At 34.2% G+C, this 22,743-nt stretch overlaps 1 protein-coding gene across 7 annotated transcripts in view; it reads left to right on the forward strand.

Annotated features, from left to right (window-relative positions):
- The window catches only part of LOC136764593 (receptor-type tyrosine-protein phosphatase mu), a 224,168-nt gene that overhangs the window by 150,313 nt on the left and 51,112 nt on the right, over window positions 1-22,743 (forward strand). For 2 of the 7 annotated variants that reach the window (XM_066718779.1, XM_066718788.1), the window contains exons 14-16: window positions 694-768; window positions 8,057-8,192; window positions 10,301-10,330. In XM_066718779.1, the coding sequence (XP_066574876.1) occupies window positions 694-768; window positions 8,057-8,192; window positions 10,301-10,330 (241 nt within the window). The remainder of the gene's footprint in view (window positions 1-693; window positions 769-8,056; window positions 8,193-10,300; window positions 10,331-22,743) is intronic. The other 5 variants (XM_066718797.1, XM_066718805.1, XM_066718822.1 and 2 more) reach the window with 3 other exon arrangements.

Below are 22,743 nucleotides of genomic sequence, written 5' to 3' on the forward strand. Positions count from 1 at the left end.
TGTTCTATGTAAATTAGAGTTATTTTATTCAAGCCTTTTTTTGTCCATACTGTTTATTTGGAGCCCTGTATTGTTTAGAGTCTGATGTTTCACAACCTTTATTTTTATTTTATTTTTTCTGCAAGACCACATAGAGATTCCGTAATGTTGGTTCTATTGTAAAATTATATTTTCAATAATATTTTCAACCAATTATTAGACTTCTATGAAATTGATCTTTAACTCTCAGGGTACTTGCTAATCATGACAGACACGGCCCATTGTGCTTTCCTGAGGGGATCGGTTTAGTTTTGTACCTGAAAAAACTGCCACATCTGCTCGGGCAATAAGAGGCTGTTAAGTTGACACATTAGTGAAGTATTTTGTGTTAGTTTTGTTTTATTTGGTCAACACAGAATCCATTGTAAGTGGAACATACAATCTTTTATGTACCAAATTTTACAAGTGTTAAAAATTATGAATGATTTCAAGGCATCTGTGAGATGAATGGAGTAACACTTTATCATGATATGTGCATACATAGGACTTTTCTGTGCTGCAACAAAGCTACTTTTAACCTTTAACTTGAAAAAGAAGAAAGTTTCTTTTTTTTTTGCTTTGTGACTAAGATTCTCTTCTGTGCTAAGTCTTTAGCTTCAGTCTGGGTTTTTTTTCCCTCATGCATGCTGACCTGGAAATCTTCCTTTGCCTTAGCTGCGATAATCGTGACTCAGCTTACAACACCATACATTCGCATCGCCCCAGCTGCTGGCGACGACCAACTAACAGGTCAGACATTCACGTACCCACCCACTATCACACCCATCCTTCTTCCTGCGCATCTCTTCTGTGTCTCTGGTCTGCAAGGCCTTCTCTGGGAATACATGCCAGTTCTGTGGGTTGTGGTCCTACCTTTAGTGATTTTAGATGTTGGTGTGTGTTTGTGTGTGTGTTTAGTTCTTGTGGTGCTTGTATTCTCCACTGCATGTTTCCATTTTGGTTTTTGTGTTTGAGGCATTTGTCGTGTCCTCCTCCTTAACTCTGATATTGGTCATTTTTTAATTATTTCACATTTGTTACGAGGGTGGCTCGTTATTTCTGGTGTTAAGGTTGAATTCCCGACTCAAACTCAATAACAGTTTTTAATGCATATGTGTATGCAGGTTTCTGATGTGTGCATAAGCTGTGTTTTGGGAGTCAAAAAATGCAGTGCTTTAAACATGACAAAATACATGTTTATTTTGTATCTTTGCATTTCATTCTTTGAATCCAGGCTTATTTAAATGGAAAATCCCACTACTATCTTTTTAAACACCATGAAACTAAAAACCACTGCATTTAGGCATGCATGACAAAGCCGCCATGTTCTACCTCCTGCCTGAAAATTACATTAAAATATTAATTTAAAGTTAAAGCCTGTGCTAGCTTTTACAGTCTGTTAAGATAAATGTTAAATTATTTTCACAGTCAGATTCTATGCAGCATATGTGATGTTCATTCTTGTTAAGTTTAAAAATAAGTTAGGACTTAAATGCAGTCAATTTATATATATATATATATATATATATATATATATATATATATATATATATATATATATATATATATATATATATATATATATATATATATATATATATATATATATATATTCAGTCCACTCATTATACTTTGACAAAATTGTCAAAATAATAACCACTTTATTAGCTGTATTATCTGAACTTGTATTTATATACTGTCAGTACATTTGTCATTAGAGGTCATAGAATTATCATTTAGATATTTATATGAATGCTATTACCTTACATTTCTACAGGCTTTGTGATTCTAATGTCAGAAAAATAACTTTAAAGTCTAAATAAAAAGCCTTTCCTTCATAATACATATTTCATATGACTGAAACCCATATTCTCTATTTAATGTATTCATCTTATTAAGTGATTTATGTTTTTATTGCTAGATATAATTCTATTTCATTGAAGGAGCAGGGAAGCTTTATATGAGAAGTACCAATAGCCCACGAGACTCAGGGTCAATGACAGGAATGTGAGTTTTGTAAGATAGTGCTCCCAATTGACAGTATGCATATGTACACACATTTTTTAATCATTCAGAACATAAAGGGATACAACCTTGCATCTTCTAAGCAGAAAAATCTAAAAATCAGTAATAGCATTTAAAGTGTATAGAAAAATTGGCCTTGTGGTTTTAAAAGGGGTCATATTTTTATTCACTAAGCATTATTGTGAAATTCTGTTTACATAAAACTCTTAAAGATGAAAATGCAAAATTAATATTTGTGAATTCTCATTTTTACATATATACTGGTATTATGTTACAGACTATTGCAGTGGGATTGTTTGTGGAAAGTGAAATGTACATGTTTAAGTTATTTAATATATAATATTAACTAAAGAATCCCCACTATATTCTAATGACCATGTAGTTATAAAGAAGCACATATGTCCATATGAATATATTCTCCATAATGTGTATTAGTTAATAAGTATGTATAATTAATATATATTAACGAATGCACATTTTGAGAAAATATGAACTATATATATATATATATATGTGTATATATATGTATATATATATGTGTATATATGTGTGTATATATATATATATATATATATATATATATATATATATATATATATAGCTTAAACCACCTTAAGCTATCTTTATAAACCCACTATATATATATATATATATATATATATATATATATATATATATATATAGTGGGTTTATAAAGATAGCTTAATTCATCTCCATCTGTCTGTGGTTTCATGTTACATAAAATAGAAGTTTCTAGCCTTTACAACACCAACTGAATGCATTTTAATGACCTGTTGTGTCAAGTGTGATTTATTGCCTATTTTTGTTTGCTTTATGTGATATATTTGTCATTTTACCATTGGCAGTCCAATCTATAATACTGTACAGAGAGAAGAAAATATGGAGGCTTCATATATAAGAGAATTATTTTTGTGTTATGAATTTCTAACATAAATGTCAATTTATGTTTGTTTTTTCTTATTTTCAGGCACAATTGCAAGGTCATAAAGATTTTTAAAGAATGTTTTGTTCAAAGAATATTGAAAAAGGCTAATCCTATCATACTATATTAAATACAGGCAAAATAAAATACATTAACTGCTGTAATAGATCATAAGTAATAAGCCACCTTAGTGCTTTGTGTTGTCATATTTTAAATATCTTACTTTTTCATGTATTAACAATTAACAATATTAAAATAAACATCCTGAATTGATATATATAGGCAAATTGAACAGCTGTGTCATAGAGGGATAAAGATTGTCAAGAAGTAAGATTCCTCATCTTCAAGACTTCTTGGTCATTGTTCACTAGTATTAAAGTGATACAGCATGGTACTTGATTACAAAAATCAATATGGATCATACTATATCCATAAAAGGCAGAGTTTACCATTGGGTTCAACAGCAAGGATTGTGTGGTTCTTCCTTCTGCTTTAGCCCCCTGCTCCTTGGAAAAGATTTGAATTAAAATTATTCATCACACATTTTCAAACATTGTTTTAATGCGTCTCTTGCTTAAATGTCTAAAGTAAAGTAACTAAAGTATTTAATCACTGTAAACTGAAGATGAGAGAGAGAGAGACTCACTCCAAATGGTACGTCAGTGGCTTTAATCGATGCTCAAAGTCATGAAGTTAGGCAGAGATCCCTCTGTCATTATTTTGTTTGTTATAATGAGCCAGTAACAAACTGATTTTCACTTCATTGTTAACACTTTGTGGTTTTCATCATCTTAATTATAACCTTTATTTTATGTAGCAGCTTTCAGAGATAAATATCACCAAGCCCTTTACAGAGGAGCAGACATAAAATAACAATGAAAACAAACACACAATCATATTAGATCTTGGCAGGACTTTAATTCACACATACAATGTACACACTTTCACACTTGTGGATACTTTTCATTCTCTTACACTGGACATCTGAAGAAATATATATTTTTAAATTAATATTGTAAGGAATGATTTAGGTACAGTGTTTTGCAGCTGCTGATGCAATATTCAGGGTTGTATAGTGGCTCTATGGATTATTCCATCAACGCCATGGATAATACCATGGCACTTTTTTAAAGAAGTATCACATCTCTGGATAATTTCTCTTTCTGATTCTGAAATGGAACATATTCTTGGTGGATAATTTGTGGGATATAAACAACTTTCATATTTTATGTTCTTTCCCCAATCATGTCTATTGTCCATTGTGTAATGAGCTCATTGCAATGATGAAATCCCTTTGAATTCAGTAGAGTGTATAATCTCCCACATCAGGAGAGCAGACTTCTGGCATTGCAGGTTTGTCACTCTGCTGGTGGAGGCTATTTAGTGCAGAGCGTTTATGAGCTGTGCCTGATCCCTCTACTAATATATCTTCTATTTTTCTAGTCTTCTGTTTCTTAAATTGCACAGCTAGCCTATGATACCGTGTTTTTGCTTCTATTGTAATTGTTAGGAAACGCTGTACAACAGTGCATGATAAATTGCCATATGTCTCCAAGGAAGTACATAAAATATTACTATTTTGTATCCATCATTACCAAAAGGATTATGGGGTAAATTCCAAGAAGACTCTTTGGCATCACGTTCTCTAAACCTTAAACAATAGATACAAACTAAAGAAACAAATATTGAGTCAGAAAAAACAAACTAAATGGCAACAAAAATAAAATACTATTAAATATTATTGAAGAATCCTTTTTGTAACCAGCACTTGCTGCCGATTTCAAGTCCACACCAAATATTTCCACATCAAAGGAAACTGTAAAGATGCATCTTTGGGAAGCTGATAAGATAGAGCTGCAGCTTGAAAACCTTTTTGACATGAGCAAAAACAGTCAAACAGTTATGGGAACTAAACTGTAAAGATTGGTCAAAAGAGAACATTAAATAATGTTGGAGTTTTTCAGCTCCAAGAGGAAATCATAAGAGAACAAAATCAGCAGAGAGATTGCCAAAATGCTGTATAGTAGCTACAAATAAGAAGGCCTTTACATGAGGATGTTGAGTTGCTTTTCCAGTGCATAATAAGGCACAATATCAGGAAAAGCTACTCCTGGTTGAAGGATTTGTTAACTGACACTCACAAGGACCCTTCACATACTCCCAGACTAAACATAAAACATTTACACCATGAAGAACCAAAACAGGATTTGAAATGAATTGACTAATCTTAACCCCATTGTTTGAAAGATGATCTTGGAATGAGTGGGTTGGAATCTAAAACTTTGTGACAGAATGTATCTGGGATTGCCCATAAAGTGGGACTTTCCTTTGAGGGTTTTATAGTACATAATAGCACTGCCATATAACACAGGACAGGCTGCATCAAAGCCAATCAATTATAAGAAAATATACATTTAAAATACAAGACCCTCTGTGATTAATTGTGATTAATCTTGATTTCAGCACAATTTTAGTATCATGTGTACAAACTCTTAAGTAAAAAAAAAAAAAAAAAAAAGCAATTTTTGCATCATCTCCCCATAAATGCTCTCATGTAGGCCCTCATTTTGATTATCTTTATTGAAATGATACTCTGCATTAGTCTACTGTCACTAGGGGTTTTCGTGATCCTGCTTTTCTTCACATTTCCATAGTATTGCATCCCTGACACATTATGATAGCATTCACATTGCTCCCCGATGATGTATTACAGTATTTTTTAAGGTCCTTGAGATTCTAGCTTTTATGCTTTACGATGCAGCTCGGGGTAGATCTTGATTTGCGAGTCTTTTTCAGGAGCCTGGCACTTCAGTGTTTGGGAATTTCACGGCGTTTAGTTCTTAACCCCGCTATACTATAGAATTGAGCATCATAGATTTCAAGTTTCCTAATGCAGGATACAACACCCCAAGAGATGTCCCTATATTGTGTGCAGTCAAAAGCCACTCGCATCTGAACTGCTGTCTCAAGTGCACCTCAGAGTGCCTGATCCACACAGCCTCCAACAACAAACAAACCCATTACTCCAGGAGACTAGTCCTCTGATGTGTATGTGGGGGGTGGGGACACTCATCCAAGTCAAGGGAAGTGATGTCACCAATAACAGGCTCACATTCAAAATTACGGAGTTTAATCAGACGGTTTAATCAACACATTTTCCAAATCTCTTCCATCCTGCATGTTGGACAGTTGGTAAACGGCTCCTCGTATACGTGGCTGATTTTCGTGTTTTGCAGTATGTGTTTGTGAATTGATTTCCTATTACAGTGGTGGTGCAGAAATGTGCTCTGTAGTAAGTGTTTCACTGAAAGTAAAATACAAATTTTCGAAATGAGCCCCAGCTTCCAACACCATCTATCAAAGACTGTAACGATAGTGGGGCACTTCACATGATGGATGTTGTCACATTTTGATTGAAAAAGTGCTGGAGGCAGAAAAATAGATTCAGTTTAGTGAATTGAACAGTGTGTCCCAACATTTTTCATCCTGAACTCATTTAGCGATAGGAAATGGATATTTCATCAGGCACCGGTTTGACGTTCCATCACATTATACAGTAAACCGTCCAAACAGTGTTCTTAAACGAGGGAAGCCCAGAAGTGCTAAAACACTGGTAGCTGCTAGGTGTTGGTTATCTCATTTAAACAGATATTAAATGTGTATGCCAGTGGTGTGATCATCAGCTGCTGCCTACTTTGTGAATAAATTGCTTAGAAGGAGTCTTTTTTGCTCACCAGATGTGACCCAGATTTGGATATCCAAAGGCAAGAGAAGTGCTTATTGTGTTCAAAAAAACAATTGGTGTTGAAATGCATAGCGAATGAGCTTATCTCACGTTCTCAGGTGCTGGAGCTAATACAGTGAGGAATGACTGCTTCATTTATGAAAAAATAAATAATTGAGGAAAAAGGTTGGAGCAAGACAAGAGCTGAGGACAGATGGTTGGGTGCCAATATGAAAATGGAATATAAAGTACAGGACATTATGGAAATTCATATTAGCAAGGCCTGGAAATTAGGCTTTTGTTCTGCTTTACATTTTAGCATTGATAAACGGGTTTAAATTTGGGTTTAGTGTACAATATCATTTGTGAAAGCATTTTACATTCACTCAAAGTCTTTAATGCTTTATTATTGAATACTGCTTAGTATTCAGGTTGTTTTTTCATTTAGTTTCCTTTCCAATAAAGGATTTTTCATATCTCATATGCATCTTTCTCCTCAGAATGTAAGACAATATTCACTTATCCATGATTAAAAGGAAATAAATACATTCTTTAGACCTTGCAGGAGCTTAATTATGAAAACATTAATATGTTAATGTTCTTATCGGTAGACCTCTTGTGCTCAGATCTCAGTGAAATGTTCAACCCAGACTGGATATTAATTTCCAACACCATTCCAGATTTATATATAATACAGCTCTGGAAAAAAATTAAGAGACCACTCCAAGCTCAGAAATCAATGTTTATATATATATATGTATGTGTATATATGTGTAGACCCAGCATTGGAGGACACAGAATACTAAATCTGAGACAGTATAAACAGTGTATCTGTCTGCGTATCATTTGTTTCTAATATCTAAACCTCTAAATCTGATAACAACCAGGTTATTTAATGTTCTGCAATTACTTTTTATGTCAGGACTTTGTTTCAGTAAGCTCATTGATTAATTAAACTCATTAATGATGGTTAAATCCCATAAGCTGTTGATTATAACAAAGAGGTTCTGTGGAACAAGACCACAAATTCAGCATCATGTAGAACTGGTGAAGTAAATGTTGTTTTGCCCACAGCATAGCAGTATTATGTGAATAGTATTTGGTGATGAATACTGATGGTATGGTAGCATTTGTAGGATGAATGGAATTTTAGGGTTATAAAGCCAGTTCCAAAAGACACATTTTGACTTCTTTCAAAATAAAAATTCCCAACACTTGTACTTTGGTGGTAACTTTCTAGCTATGTTTCTGGACACAGGGAACCAGAATTTCCTATTTCAGAAAGTTGAATTGTTCATGAACCAGCAGTAACACGTTTTGTATTTTATAAACTGCAATTGTTCTAGGCGCTGCCACTCGCAAGACTGATACCGTGGAGCCGGAGAAACAGACTGATCACACTGTGAAGATTGCTGGCGTCATCGCTGGCATCCTCCTCTTTGTTATCATCTTCCTGGGAGTCGTGCTGGTTATGAAGAAAAGGTAAGAGACTTTTTAAACTGACTTCTAGCCGAAAAGCAGGAATTTGTACTTTTGCAGATATATATATATTCATTTGTGTAGTTTGTCATTTTTTATGTCTCCTTTTGTATTAAAAAATAATACAAAATACATGTTGTGATTTCAGGACACTTTACATTCTAGATGTCAACTATCTAAAGAGAATTAACCAGATGACTATGACTTTTTAAAATGTTTTCCGGAACTATCTGTACAGTACACATTCTCTGTGTATATCTTTTGTATTTATTCAAAAAAAGGGCAGTGTGGAATTTGAAATGCTTACATAGTACAAAATAAAAATGTGATGTTTGTATGTGGTGTGTGTATAATGTACACAATTTATGAGATAGTTTAATCATTATCACAAGGGATTTAAATGAATACACTTTGCTTGCCTTTTCACCTTCCAAGTGCAGTATTGTCAAATTTATATTTAATAATTGATGTGATTACATTGATAAAACCCATTAAACTGTTTATATCGCTGATATACAATATACAATGAAATATTAATTAGTTTGTGCCATGCTCAAACAAATGCCACTGTTTTAATGACCTGGGAGTGGGAATAGGGAAATATTTCTGAGGCTTATCTTTAGAAAAAAATAGAGATAAGAAGGAAAAATTGATGAAAGCACATTTTTCAAAGAGATGCCTTCAGCATGTAGCTAGAGGCAAGTTTACATTAGCCATAGTCCCATGCCAGGCAAATGTTTCTGTATTCTGTGCTACAGCCCTAGGAATGACTGCTGTGCAAATAAGAAACTTCTTTGTAAGCAGGGAAGCCTGCAATAATATATTATGTGAGTTTTTCAAAGTTACAGGTATCATTGGTCAACAGATTTTATTCAAACATCCTTCAATACATAATACAGAGTATAGTTATAGCTGGAATATTGTTTTTAAAGAAATGAAATACTTTATATACATGGTCTACAGTCACACTTTACAATAATGGGCACCAATTCTTAATTTCATATATGAGTACAGCATCAATAATGCATGAATACCTTGTGCATTTCATCTGAGTTCTGCTGTTAATCACATGTACAGTTAAACAAGGTTAGGGTCAGGGTTAGGGATAGGGTAACAGACTAGGTTTGGGGTCAGGGCTTATACATGTGATCAGCAACAGGACTCCGAGGAAGTGCATAAGGCATATAATATTCCTGTGGGATTAATATATTAATTGTTAAGAACTGGTGGCCATTATCAAGTGTTACCATATATAATAAGAATTGAAAAGGTAGTTGGTTTTCATGAAATGTCTGAATGCATCTATTACTTAATTAATTCCTTGAAATTATACCTCTGGTTTTCACCTTTTGATTGTCTGTAGTTCAGTGACTAAGAATTTGCTTGTAATATTGTAATACTGCTTAAAACCTCCTCTGCCTTGATCAAAATATTAGATGGAGGTATTGTGATTTGAATTTTGTGTTGCTTTTGAAATTAGAATGAAGTAATAGAATCACAGTTGCTGTGTAACATTTTTAATTCTTTCAGTATGGAAATGGTATTCTTTCTCTAGAGAGTGTTTTCCAAATCAAACGACACTATCTGGATTCCCCGTATTTACGTATTTTTCTCAATTTAACTGATTCTGCAAATACAAGAGAAAATCTCCTATTTCTTTCTGCGATTAACCTTTTGACTGCTTGCTATTCTGATCAACATTTCCTAACACTTCCAAATGCCTTTTATTATTCTATCATCTAATATGGCAGTACCATTTTCTTAATTACAGATATAGATCTTCAATTCAATTTGACAGAGCACTCTTGCTAGACTGAATGATTAGCCAAAAATATTATCTAACATCTCTTTAATAACAATCTAGCCCATAGATTCTTCTGAAAAATATAATTTTGAAATAATCAGAGGAAGAATTCCCAAAAGGGACCCGTGTAGCAATTTTGCATGACATTCCCAGCAATCACCTTGCCCTCACAACCACTAGTAACCTTCACTTATGCCACCATATATAGTTTTGTTCATTTATATTTTTAAACATTAATATTTTACTTTTCTTTCCTTCCATTCCATTTTTCCCCACCACTGCTTAAAACCACCACCCCACTTGGCAGAAGAAGCTATCACTCCTACACTTATTACCTGTAAGTAACCACTTTGTGCAACATCAGTGCCATGCTTTCTGCCACACTTTTCCATGCATGCATAAGTGACGTCTTCGAAAGATTTAGTTCTCCCCTTTCAAACTGAAGTACGTTGCAGACAAAAGTTTCAGTTTAAAACTTAACAGCTTCTTACCGATGAGCTCCAATTCGCAAAGTATCAAGTTCCAAACCTTATTCACATAAATGTGGTCTAGACAGTAGCTTTGAGAGACTTCTAGGTAAATGGGTAAGCTGGGTAATGGTGAATCTAACAGCTTATATACCCAAGTCATTAAGAAGTGTTTAAATTGATTGTTAGTCTTTTTACCGAATGTATTGGACAGTTTGTGGTCACATTTTATTAAAAGCTAAAAAGTTTGAAAACTTTCCTAAGGTTTGCCTATTTGCCATTAAAGGTGTTCTGTCTTTTTATCATCAAAGTTTGAAAGGGGACCTTGATCTTCACTAATATCTAAGAAGCTTGGAAAAATCCCACAGGTAGATTTTTAGAAATAAGATACACAGCAGCAAGAAGCAGTTTTTCTTATGATCTATGTTTATTGCCATAAGGAGAACTGCTTCTACAACATCCCTCCATTGATCCATAGGAATGACAACAAATCCCTCCCCCATCTTTTCCGGCAGTGAAAAACAGAGTTCTACCTTTGCCTAATGCCCCATTTTTTATTTATTTTTTATTTTTTATTTTTTTGAAGTAATCCGTGATCATCTTAGGGGTTCTCATGTTTTTGTTTGTTTTATTTTCATCTTTGGATCAGCCACCTTAGCATGGTCATGAAGATGGCATGTTAAATCACCAATATAGGTTTCCCTAATTTTACATTACAGCTAATCTGCTGTCTAAAATGTGACTTTGTTGCATTTGATTTTATCCTATATAATGCAGAAATTATTAGAAATTCAGACTATACACTTAGTGTATATTGACAAGCATTAAACATATGTAGAGAGAGAAATGTATATTCATTACCTCACAATTTCAACAGCTCTGCAACACTTTAATTGTCTTGGGCAGAAACAAGTTAAATTATTTAATTTCTATGATGAAACAAAACAGATATTTGAGCTGCTCTTCAGAATATTTTTGTATTTCACCTCAACTTTAGTTGGCCAATTTTGTGTCAATGCAGAATTCAGCATTGAAGCCAGAGATCACAGATTCCCTATACTTGCATTGTATAAAACAACACAAATATATATATATAATTTTACCATGTTTTATCTATTAAAATGTGTGTCTGTTGTGGTTATTTAATTGCTTCAAATTGGGATTACTTAGACACTTCCAACATACTTCCTTGCCATGTGAAGTCGGGGACGCAGGTTGAGTTGAATAATATTATTAACGTATTGAAATCTCACATACTTTTTGTGAGCAGTAGCCAAATTCTTAGTGACCTACAGGCATGGTATTCTATAATGTAGTACTGCTAACAGATACAAACCAAAAAGGAGAAATAAACGCAGATGACATTTTAGGAGAGCTAAATATGAGATTTAAGGTCACTATTCCATGAATTTAAATTATAAAATGTTGAAGGTCACTTAAATCAGGAGTTGAAAGAGCTCAGGAAAATATTTGTTTTATAAATGCAGGGTTTAGAATGCTTTCCCTGCTGAGTCCCACAAACACTCACTCTGTAGTCACTTTCAGGTTGTTTAAATCAGATTCAGAGAGCACCATCATTTAGGCAGTAATGGGCTAAATTGCTGAAGATTATGCAGGTTAGTACTTACCCGTCCAGTGCTGTAGATTCGTGTTTTACATCAGTAGTCATTTTCCCAAATTGAGCTGTTATATTTCAGAGTGGTTTAATGAAATATTGAACCAAGTGTCTTTGATCTGCCAGAGATTGCACTACGAGGTCAGGTGCATCCTATGTAGGAGAAACAGTTTCTTAAAGTAAAACACCAAGAAACTAAAACAAGAGCAAACTGAAATGTTAGCCTGCTTTTAAAGCATTTGTGTGTGTGTTTCAACATGCTCATTGTATTTAACACAGTTTGAGAGGTAGTCAAATGATATTTGAAATATTTAAAATACCTTCATATGATATAGTAGAATATCAAATATATGATTAAAGCAATTATACATTTAAAGCTTATTAATTTTAGATTAGAATATGCGTTGGTTTCATTGTTATAATAGTGTGCACCTCATTGTATTGCCATCATTCAAACCTTATTGGTAAAAGCTTTGATTTGAAGAGCTTATCGTGTGGGTGGCTGGCCTGACACACATGTGCACATGATCTTCATAAAGCTGACATACTTGAGGAAGCTCCCTGTGCAGTCATTGATCTCCTGGGTGATGGCTTGTTGTCTTGGCATCTGTATTGTCTTCACAACATGTTCTATTATTCACCACGCCTGATCTGCTGTAATGCATTTGTCTGCCAGCCTAGTCTGGGTTCCAGACTAGCATAACCAGCTTCCACTTCCAATCAATATTTTCCTCAGTGGACTTCTGGAACCATAAATTCTCTGCACTTTTGTAATTCCTATAGTCGTATGTATGAACGGATACCCAACAGCTGAGTCTCACTGAAATGCAGTCCGCTCCATCTCATGTACGACACAGCTGGCAACTGGCAGGAACTGGCTTTAACTGGGTGCAGACGGTGAATATTCACAGATCATTCAAATCACCCTTAACATGTATGTCAAGTGGCAGCCATTGGGCAGTTACACCAGGATCACATAAAGAGTGTGGGAAGCACTAAATGAACATAGATAATGAGGATTCGGGTACACCAGTGTGGACTCCCCTTTACTGCCACAGTGTCCGAGTTGGTTCCTCTGAAGTGTTTACTTAAAACAGCATGGCTCACACAAACACTGCATGGATTAAATGAATGCAGGAAAATTGTTTTGCTACCAGGACAAAGAACTGTAGACTTTACTGCCGACCCACATGCACCAGCAAGAGCAAAGAGAAAAAAATAAATAAATAGAAGACAACTCTGCCGTTCATCAATTGAGACAATTTGAGCCTGAACTGTAAAAGGTAACATAAAACATGAGGATAGAACAGGATAGAAACCAAACTGTCTGAATGAAGAATGGAAATGAATCAGACTTTTCTGCTTTGAGTAGGACTCCCTGTATACAAGTCATAAACTTCATCATGCTATTGTAGCTTCTGTGCTCAAAGACAGAGCCATTAAACTCAGACATTTAACTGAATGTGCCGAGTGTGTGAAAGCCTTAATTAAATCCTACAAGCAGGACTTACACAGAACAAGAATCAAATTAATTGCAACAACGGATGCACATTTGTTTCACTGACAGGCCCTGCATTTTGAAGAAAAAAGGCAATCTATGCCTCCTTATCTGAATTGGGAATACGCACAATCACTTTTCATTAGGATGACGGGTCATTGCGGTGTTTCTTCTCAATGGCACTGTTTACATGATAATGACCTCTCAAACAGAGCCGTTTTAGATGGTTTAGCACAGGATTCCAGTGCTGTAACAGTTGCCACATGAAATAAGCTGTCTCCCTTTCTGCACCATTTCTTTTTGTGTGCTCTTCTAAGGAGCAGGCATTGTAGTTAGTAAGCAACTTAAGTAAATGCAAATTGATCAGAAGAGTTTGCAACAGTTAGCATTTTTTAAAGCCTATTGAAGGAAACATAGGTGAAATGGATTTGAATTTTTTAAATTTAGAAAACAAAGTAGAATACAAGTTCTAGAATGGCATGGCATGAGTCCCTTTGCTTTCACACCTTCAATCTTGTAACTCGTTTAATTTACAAAAATTGGTTTAGACTATTTTAATGTTTATATAGGTGTACATACAATTATATATTTGTCTTGGAAACTATGCAGCAACCTAACAATCTTGCTGCCGTAATAAAAAAAAGTACACATCAGATAAAGTTTATAATCCATAATCCAAAATTTAAAATCCATGAGAAAATTTAATATATTTAGTTTTCCCCAGAAGTCTAAAATCCAACAGCAGGCTGAGAAATTAACGGTTCCTTTAAAAGAGGGAGTCACTCACATATAAAGCAGAGAATGTAAAGAATCATTAGCTTGTTTGATGGGTAATGTTTCGGCTTTGTTAAGGTGAGGGAAAACATACAAAATTACTTGATTGCGTATTCAGCAAGAAAGAGATTGAGAATTATATACTCTGGGAGATGTTTCAGGCTGAATGGACAGAAAAAAACTGATACTCTGCTTGAGTCATGTGACAGAAGGGCTAGAAAATGATTGCTAAGCAGGGACAATGTTCTAATAAGTATATAATAAGTTGTAGTATGTTCATGTAAATCAGTAGTTTAAATCTGCTCTTTCTTTGATTTCAGCAAGATTTCCAGGTGGCCAGATAATTACTGAACTCCAGTGTAACTATATCTAAAATATGCCGCATTTCGTATTTAACTACATAACAAAATCAATTAAATGTATAATCCATATGAAAAAACACCCTCCAGTCATCAAAATGCACTGGTGTGGAGAGCTGCTCGTACTGTATTTATTTCAGTTGGTTGACACTAAGCATCATGTTCTGCTGAGCTTAATTTCTCCTCAGGGTCATTGAGTGTTTGTCTGGTGCTCTATATCAGGTCAGAAAAAGATCATCTGGAAATAATGAATGCAGTGCTCAGATATCAGTCTGAATTGAAAGGTCACAGTTAGTGACTATTTAATCTGAAGAAAGGCCATATCTCTTTTCAATAATTATTGTTTGCTTTACATTATATCCCTGGACATCAGATATATAAATTAAGCCAGTTATAATTTTAACCACAAATTGTTTTGTTTTCCAAATGCTTGTGTCTATGAACACAGATAAACAGATGCTTTCAGCCATGCAGGGAATGCATCAGTTAGATTACCTACAGTCCTTAACATATGATCTTAGAGCAGTATATAATATAATATATATATATATGTGTATATATGTATGTATATATATATATATATGTATATATATATATATATATATATATATATATATATATATATATATATATATATATATATATATATATATATATATATATATATGTGTGTATATATATATATGTATATATATATATATATATATATATGTGTGTATATATATATATGTATATATATATATATATATATATATGTGTGTGTATATATATATATATATATATGTGTATATATGTATATATATATATATATATATATGTGTGTGTATATATGTATATATATATATATGTGTGTATATATGTATATATATATATATGTGTGTGTATATATGTATATATATGTGTGTGTATATATATATGTGTATATATATATGTGTGTTGTACAAAAAGAAAACGAATCTTAAATATATTGTTTAATTTTACTCATTTAAATTAGTTCCGCCGTATGTTTGATTAGCCGTTTTTCAATTTGCTTACGATCGCTGTGTAAAACTTAAATTAAACTGTATTCTTCTCAACTCTCACATTTAAACATGAATCGTAAGTAGGTCCTTTTGTAGGTACAGTAATATCATTTGAGGTACCTAATTATTAAAATTCTATTATTGGTGTGTATTTTGAGACTGAATGATCTTCAGAAGATAACTATTCTTTGGAGGACCATGTGACACAGGCCAGTACAGCTCAATGTTCACTAAACAGTTAGCAAGTCCTAATACGTTTTAGTTAAGTTACGCAAGGGATCGGTTCAATGATAAGTAGACCACCATGTCTAAGCCTACAGTGTTGGAATGGGTTACCAGTGACTGTTGGACCTCCATAGCATCTTACCACCTTTCAATGCCTCCTTTAACATTTATACCGTTAGATTAATCTAATATTTTCTTCTACCTTAATTGTATTCAGTGTAATGTGTAGATTTATAAATAACTTAATATTAAGTGATTAAATTCTGCTGCAAGTAGAAAATTACAAATTACCTAAAACGCATATTTCTGGTAGGCCACGTTCCCAAATGCCTGCTGTGGCATTGCCCTGCATTAAATCAGTACTTTGAGCCACCCACCCATTGGAAATTTCAAATATGTCACTTAAAGGAGGCTTTTTTTTGTGTGCAAGTGGACTGCTTGCACCCACCCAAAGAAAAGCTGGCATCAAGTATTGGGTTTCAATTTTTCAGTTTTAATATACACTCACCTAAAGGATTATTAGGAACACCTGTTCAATTTCTCACTAATGCAATTATCTAACCAACCAATCACATGGCAGTTGCTTCAATGCATTTAGGGGTGTGGTCCTGGTCAAGACAATCTCCTGAACTCCAAACTGAATGTCTGAATGGGAAAGAAAGGTGATTTAAGCAATTTTGAGCGTGGCATGGTTGTTGGTGCCAGACGGGCCGGTCTGAGTATTTCACAATCTGCTCAGTTACTGGGATTTTCACGCACAACCATTTCTAGGGTTTACAAAGAATGGTGTGAAAAGGGAAAAACATCCAGTATGCGGCAGTCCTGTGGGCGAAAATGCCTTGTTGATGCTAGAGGTCAGAGGAGAATGGGCCGACTGATTCAAGCTGATAGAAGAGCAACTTTGACTGAAATAACCACTCGTTACAACCGAGGTATGCGGCAAAGCATTTGTGAAGCCACAACACGTACAACCTTGAGGCGGATGGGCTACAACAGCAGAAGACCCCACCGGGTACCACTCATCTCCACTACAAATAGGAAAAAGAGGCTACAATTTGCACAAGCTCACCAAAATTGGACAGTTGAAGACTGGAAAAATGTTGCCTGGTCTGATGAGTCTCGATTTCTGTTGAGACATTCAGATGGTAGAGTCAGAATTTGGCGTAAACAGAATGAGAACATGGATCCATCATGCCTTGTTACCACTGTGCAGGCTGGTGGTGGTGGTGTAATGGTGTGGGGGATGTTTTCTTGGCACACTTTAGGCCCCTTAGTGCCAATTGGGCATCGTTTAAATGCCACGGCCTACCTGAGCATTGTTTCTGACCATGTCCATCCCTTTATGACCACCATGTACCCATCCTCTGATGGCTACTTCCAGCAGGATAATGCAGCATGTCACAAAGGTCGAATCATTTCAAATTGGTTTCTTGAACATGACAATGAGTTCACTGTACTAAACTGGCCCCCACAGTCACCAGATCTCAACCCAATAGAGCATCTTTGGGATGTGGTGGAACGGGAGCTTCGTGCCCTGGATGTGCATCCCACAAATCTCCATCAACTGCAAGATGCTATCCTATCAATATGGGCCAACATTTCTAAAGAATGCTTTCAGCACCTTGTTGAATCAATGCCACGTAGAATTAAGGCAGTTCTGAAGGTGAAAGGGGGTCAAACACAGTATTAGTATGGTGTTCCTAATAATCCTTTAGGTGAGTGTATATTTCTTCTGTGTCTGCTTTTCTAACATAAGGTGAAATACAGTACATGTATCAGCAAAGTTTTCAATGCAAGTTTCTTAACTGTACTTCTCACTTCAGCAGGCACCTTGACTCCCACTCTTTAAAAGAGGAATGTGTTTAGGAAGACCACACTCCCTAGTACAGCATCATTTCTTAAGACAGTTATTATTTTCGCTCTATACACGTGGGAATGAATACAAAATATGTCAGTGCTGACCCAGAATAAGAAAAGGTTATTTAATTTTTCGGTACACAATATCTGTACTTTTGCAATTACAAAAATATCTGTCCTAATAGATGCGTATGTGCATCTGTGAAAGAAGGATCTTTCTTGGTAATGTAGTGTACATTTCATAAATATGCTCTAATGTGTTAAATGTTTGTTTGTTTTTCCCCTGATTTTCACGTTGTTAAATTAGATGTCTGAGTTAGATGAAAAATGCATTAAAATCAATGGTAGTCACTGCCTAAATGATTTATTTCTCATTAAGAGAACTTACAATAGCATTAATAAATAATAAAACATAAGTAATTTATGTATATATTCAATCTGCAAAGTTATTGCCGTTAAAGTGCTTAAGAGTAGTGTGATGAACAAATTTCCCTATACCTTGTTCCTTCACAAAGCACATGGAGCAAGGCTATTACAAGAACCAAAGTTCAGCATTTTGCCTGGCCCTTGGCTGCCACAGCACATTAAGTTTAACTGCACATCAAACTTGCCTGCTGTGCTTAGATTGCTATGCTTATGCAGGCTCCCCACATACCTGATTCAAAATAAAGCACATCTGCCCAGCAATCTGGGGGTTGGTACTGTAGAAGGCTAATGCTTTAGTAAAAATAACTAATAAAACTAAAAAATATTTAAAATACAATTCAACTTATTGTGAGAGCAATAATGAAATCATAATTGATTAATTAGAAAATGTCACTGCACTGCTTTCTAGTTTAAAGTATCTATATATAATTTTATTTCTTCATAGGTAAGGACAATTAAAATCTCTATTATTCCTTAACATATATTCCCTATGTCACAAAGCTCTTAAAACACATTTTATTTTTCTCTGCTTTCCATCACATTCAATATGCTTTTCATCTAACAAGGCTGAAAAGGATTAAATAATAGCTTTGTATAATTACTTTTATGTTGCTGTTGTTGAAATATACTTTTATACAGATTTCTATCTTTAACATTAGATTTTGAATATGTGCAACTGCAAACATCATTCAGTATTTATTTTAAACTGACAATGTAAGCAGTGCATTTTGAATTTAATCAAAGCAGTTTACATGTTGTGGATGGGATTGGCATCGCGGGTTTGTATAGCACAATCTTTATGAGGCAGTCCCGGGGAATATAGTATCTTGAAACAAAAAGAGACGCTTGTATTTCAAAACAGGTTTGCTTTGCAATGTCCAACAAGAAATATAGTTGAGGAATATAGTTGAGGAAGAACTGAGGAAGATTACTCATTAAGCCATGATCTACATTTATTTTCTTGAGAGCTTAACTATACATTTGTTATATATTTATATATGTATAAATATTTGTATAAAAGGCCTCTTTATACACCCAGAGGTTGTGTAAAAGTAGTGTACAATTAATGTTTAAATGAATGCTTCCCATACATATATTTTCAAAAACAAAACCTTTTTTTTGCTTACGGCCCCAAATGTGGTGGCACTGGTATAAATCAGAATTTAATTGGTTTAATATGTTCATCCACATTTGAAATGAAAATACTAACTGCTTTCTCTACAAACATTTACATCAAGGTTGGCTGAAGTAGCTACAGTTATAGGCAGTTGTCAATTTAAGAACACTCAACAATACAAAACACTCAACATTGCTTTAAATTTAAAATAACCTCCAGCTCTTTGTGTGTTTATATAAAGTGTTATGTTCAGCAGAATTCAGGTGGTGTTTGCTTTCGGAGTGATGGTGATGTTGAATTCCTGATTGCCAAAGAACAGAACATTTTATTGCACGCCCATGGTGTTGTTTGGCATCTATTAGGACACAGAGATTTCTTGTGATTGAAGTACAGGTTTGATTTATGATGCGGACTGCCTGACAATAATACGAGTGGGAGGGTAAATCTGACCAGAGCCTCCTTCAGCTAAAGCACTGCAGCTGATGGAACAAACCTTACTCCTCATTCCTCAGTGATACCTTTGTTCCCTTGCCAAATGTTTTGATTGCATGTGGTTAAATTCTGCAATTAGCAATCTGTCATCAAGCATTTTATGCTCTTCTTTGGGTGTCGTCTTTTTATTTTTATTTTTGAGATAAGATTATATTCTCTGGATAAGTTCCCTCCCTTAGGTTATGTTCACAGCTTGTCCAGGTATTGCAGAAATTATGACTGTCAATGCTGTTTATTTCAGGGGATGTCAAAAGTGTGTATATGTAGTTAGAAAGAAATCAAGCATAATAGAAATAAAAGGAATTCAGGCTTAGCATTATTAAAATTTATTTTCTCTGCATAAGAATGTCAGTTAGGTTGTTCATTCATCATGAATGTATACTTTCCTTTTGAAAACATAAATCAGAATGACACAGTTTTGTGTGTGGAAAAGAGTCAAATAATTCAGTAATATTCAGCACGGAGGGAATTAAAAGAGATTATAAAATGGATTTTGGTTCTGGATTAAGGGTATCTGGAGTTGTTTACCACCATAGAAAGGCATTTTGTGTTTCATATTAACTTGGCATGTGTTATATATATTTATAATTAATTAAAATAAATAGTTTTACAATTAAACATATATTTAAACCCCTTAATACAAATGTGATTTTAAACTGCAGGTTACTTACCAGAAAGAAAAAGTCCCATTCAGTCTTCATAAATTATAATGAAGATACAACAAGGGGTTTATTTTTACTATTAAATATTTTGAGCAATAAGCATCAAAATATGTAATTTGTCTTAAGTCATTTTACAGGAACGTTCCAAGATAAGCATTTTAGTTATTTAAGGAATGTTGCATACGTTTTTATATTTTGTTGTTCTGATACCATCATATCATTCTATGGTGATGGTTTCTTTAACATTTTAAGCATATTTCTTATTTTAAATAATCCATAGTTTAGGGATTTATTTGAAATACCTTTGCATTCACTGACATTACAGTAAATGCTGTGTTCCCTTTTTCCTAGCAAAGGAAAAGTATTCTGAAGGACTATTTGAAGAGTTAAACCATTGGGTATGAAGTTTAGAATTCTAAATACCATGAGTTTTAAAGAGCTGAATGAAATTGTATGAAAAATATAATAAAATGAAAAGGATATAATATACTGTGTATTAAATCCTGGTCTACACACTTTATATGCACAGGAGATGGATGTCTTTCCAAAGCAGTTGGTAGAGTCACAGCAGGATATGTGTATTTCAAGTTGCCCTTCCAGTTACACTGTGGGGGGAAAGAGAATAAATGCATTAACACAACTGTATTGGTTGACTTATCCTCTGTGTACAGTAGTTTACTTATGAATGATAATGAAGAATATTGCAAGTTTGGTGTGTTAGTCGTGGATCATAATTGTAAAATACAGTTTACCAAAAACGAAATAAAAACCAGAATGCTTCGAACAGATATATAGTCGCTTATGATTCTGCCAGTTTGTGTGAGAAGGGCTGCGTATCTGTGTGAAAGGTTTAAAAGCAATCCCACTGCGGTTCTGGCTGCATTCAACGTGATTGAATTTACCTCACTGTGAGGAATGCAGCTACCTCATAGATGCACAAAGGAAATCTCTTTGCAATGCATTCCACTCAGATGCCATTTTCTCATTTTGTAATATATTTTAAGTAATGATTGCATATACATTCTCTGCCTGTAGATGACACAAAACACATTTCAATTTAGTTCATGGTATCAATTTGAATCAGAATCTTCAGGTTATTAATATATTGATTAAAAACAATACTTGCAGATCTCAGATTAAATTTTAGTCATTGCCTTGTAGGTCTATTGAAAAGTAATTACAGTTGTAATTTGCAACCTCTCGTGCGTATAAAGATTCCAAGCATACATTTTCATGTAAGACAAAAGCAATTTCAGAATAACAACTGCTAAATATAACAGTGATTTTCCTGTTCAAATTACATTGGTATCACTATGGTTTTTTAATGGTGCATAAATACGCCTACTCAAAAGCATTCACTGAAGGTCTCATGATTTTCTTGTATTACATATTTATGTATTTATGTATGTATTTCTTCTGACACCTTTCAGATTGATATAACCATTTTCGACCCCTTTAGCCTGTTTGATGCAAACTCTTTTTCTTTCTCACCTTCTCAGTTGCTTCTCTCCACCATGACATTTTTGACTGTGAGCCACTAAAGCATGTTCACATTTATTTTCATTTTATTTTTACGTGTGTCCAATTGCACTGTTAGATGGATTGGGTCCTGGCATTTGCAGGGAAATAGGTCTCAAATCCCACTAGTTATTTAGGGTAGAGTTGCAATGGTTTTCCGATGTATAGATTAAATGATGTTTAGTTTTTAAAGCTAAATAACTTACAAAACAAAAATCACTTTTATGGCCAAGAACTTATATTAGGAAGAAGGCTTTAACACAAAGGGAATTTGCTAAAGTGAAAGATTGGTAACGGAGTCACATGGCCATGTTATATTGGCAGAAATCATACAGTATAAAAATGTCTTTCAAAACAGTTGTTAAAAGAATCTTATTGTTCTCAATCTTTTTAAAATACATATGTCCATAAATAGTATATGATGATTGCATCTAATTCCAGAAATGCTGAATGTATGTTTTGTGGTTAAACAAATATAAGGTTGTAAGTTTGTCTTGAGCAGTACAGTGATGAGCAGGTATGCACCTGTTAGGACAGTGGGCCTCAGGGGATCTTGCCCATCAGAGAGAGTGGCCTCAAGTGCCTGTGCACAGAGCCACAAAACATGGGACCAACACTTTTCACAAAATAGTCACTTACACTTATTAAAAACAACACAAATCTAGACCACTGCCTTTTTCATTGTTATATTACTACACTGAGTCTGTGAGCCTCCAGG

The sequence above is a fragment of the Amia ocellicauda genome, chromosome 2 (assembly GCF_036373705.1).
Source record: "Amia ocellicauda isolate fAmiCal2 chromosome 2, fAmiCal2.hap1, whole genome shotgun sequence".
Taxonomy (NCBI): domain Eukaryota; kingdom Metazoa; phylum Chordata; class Actinopteri; order Amiiformes; family Amiidae; genus Amia; species Amia ocellicauda.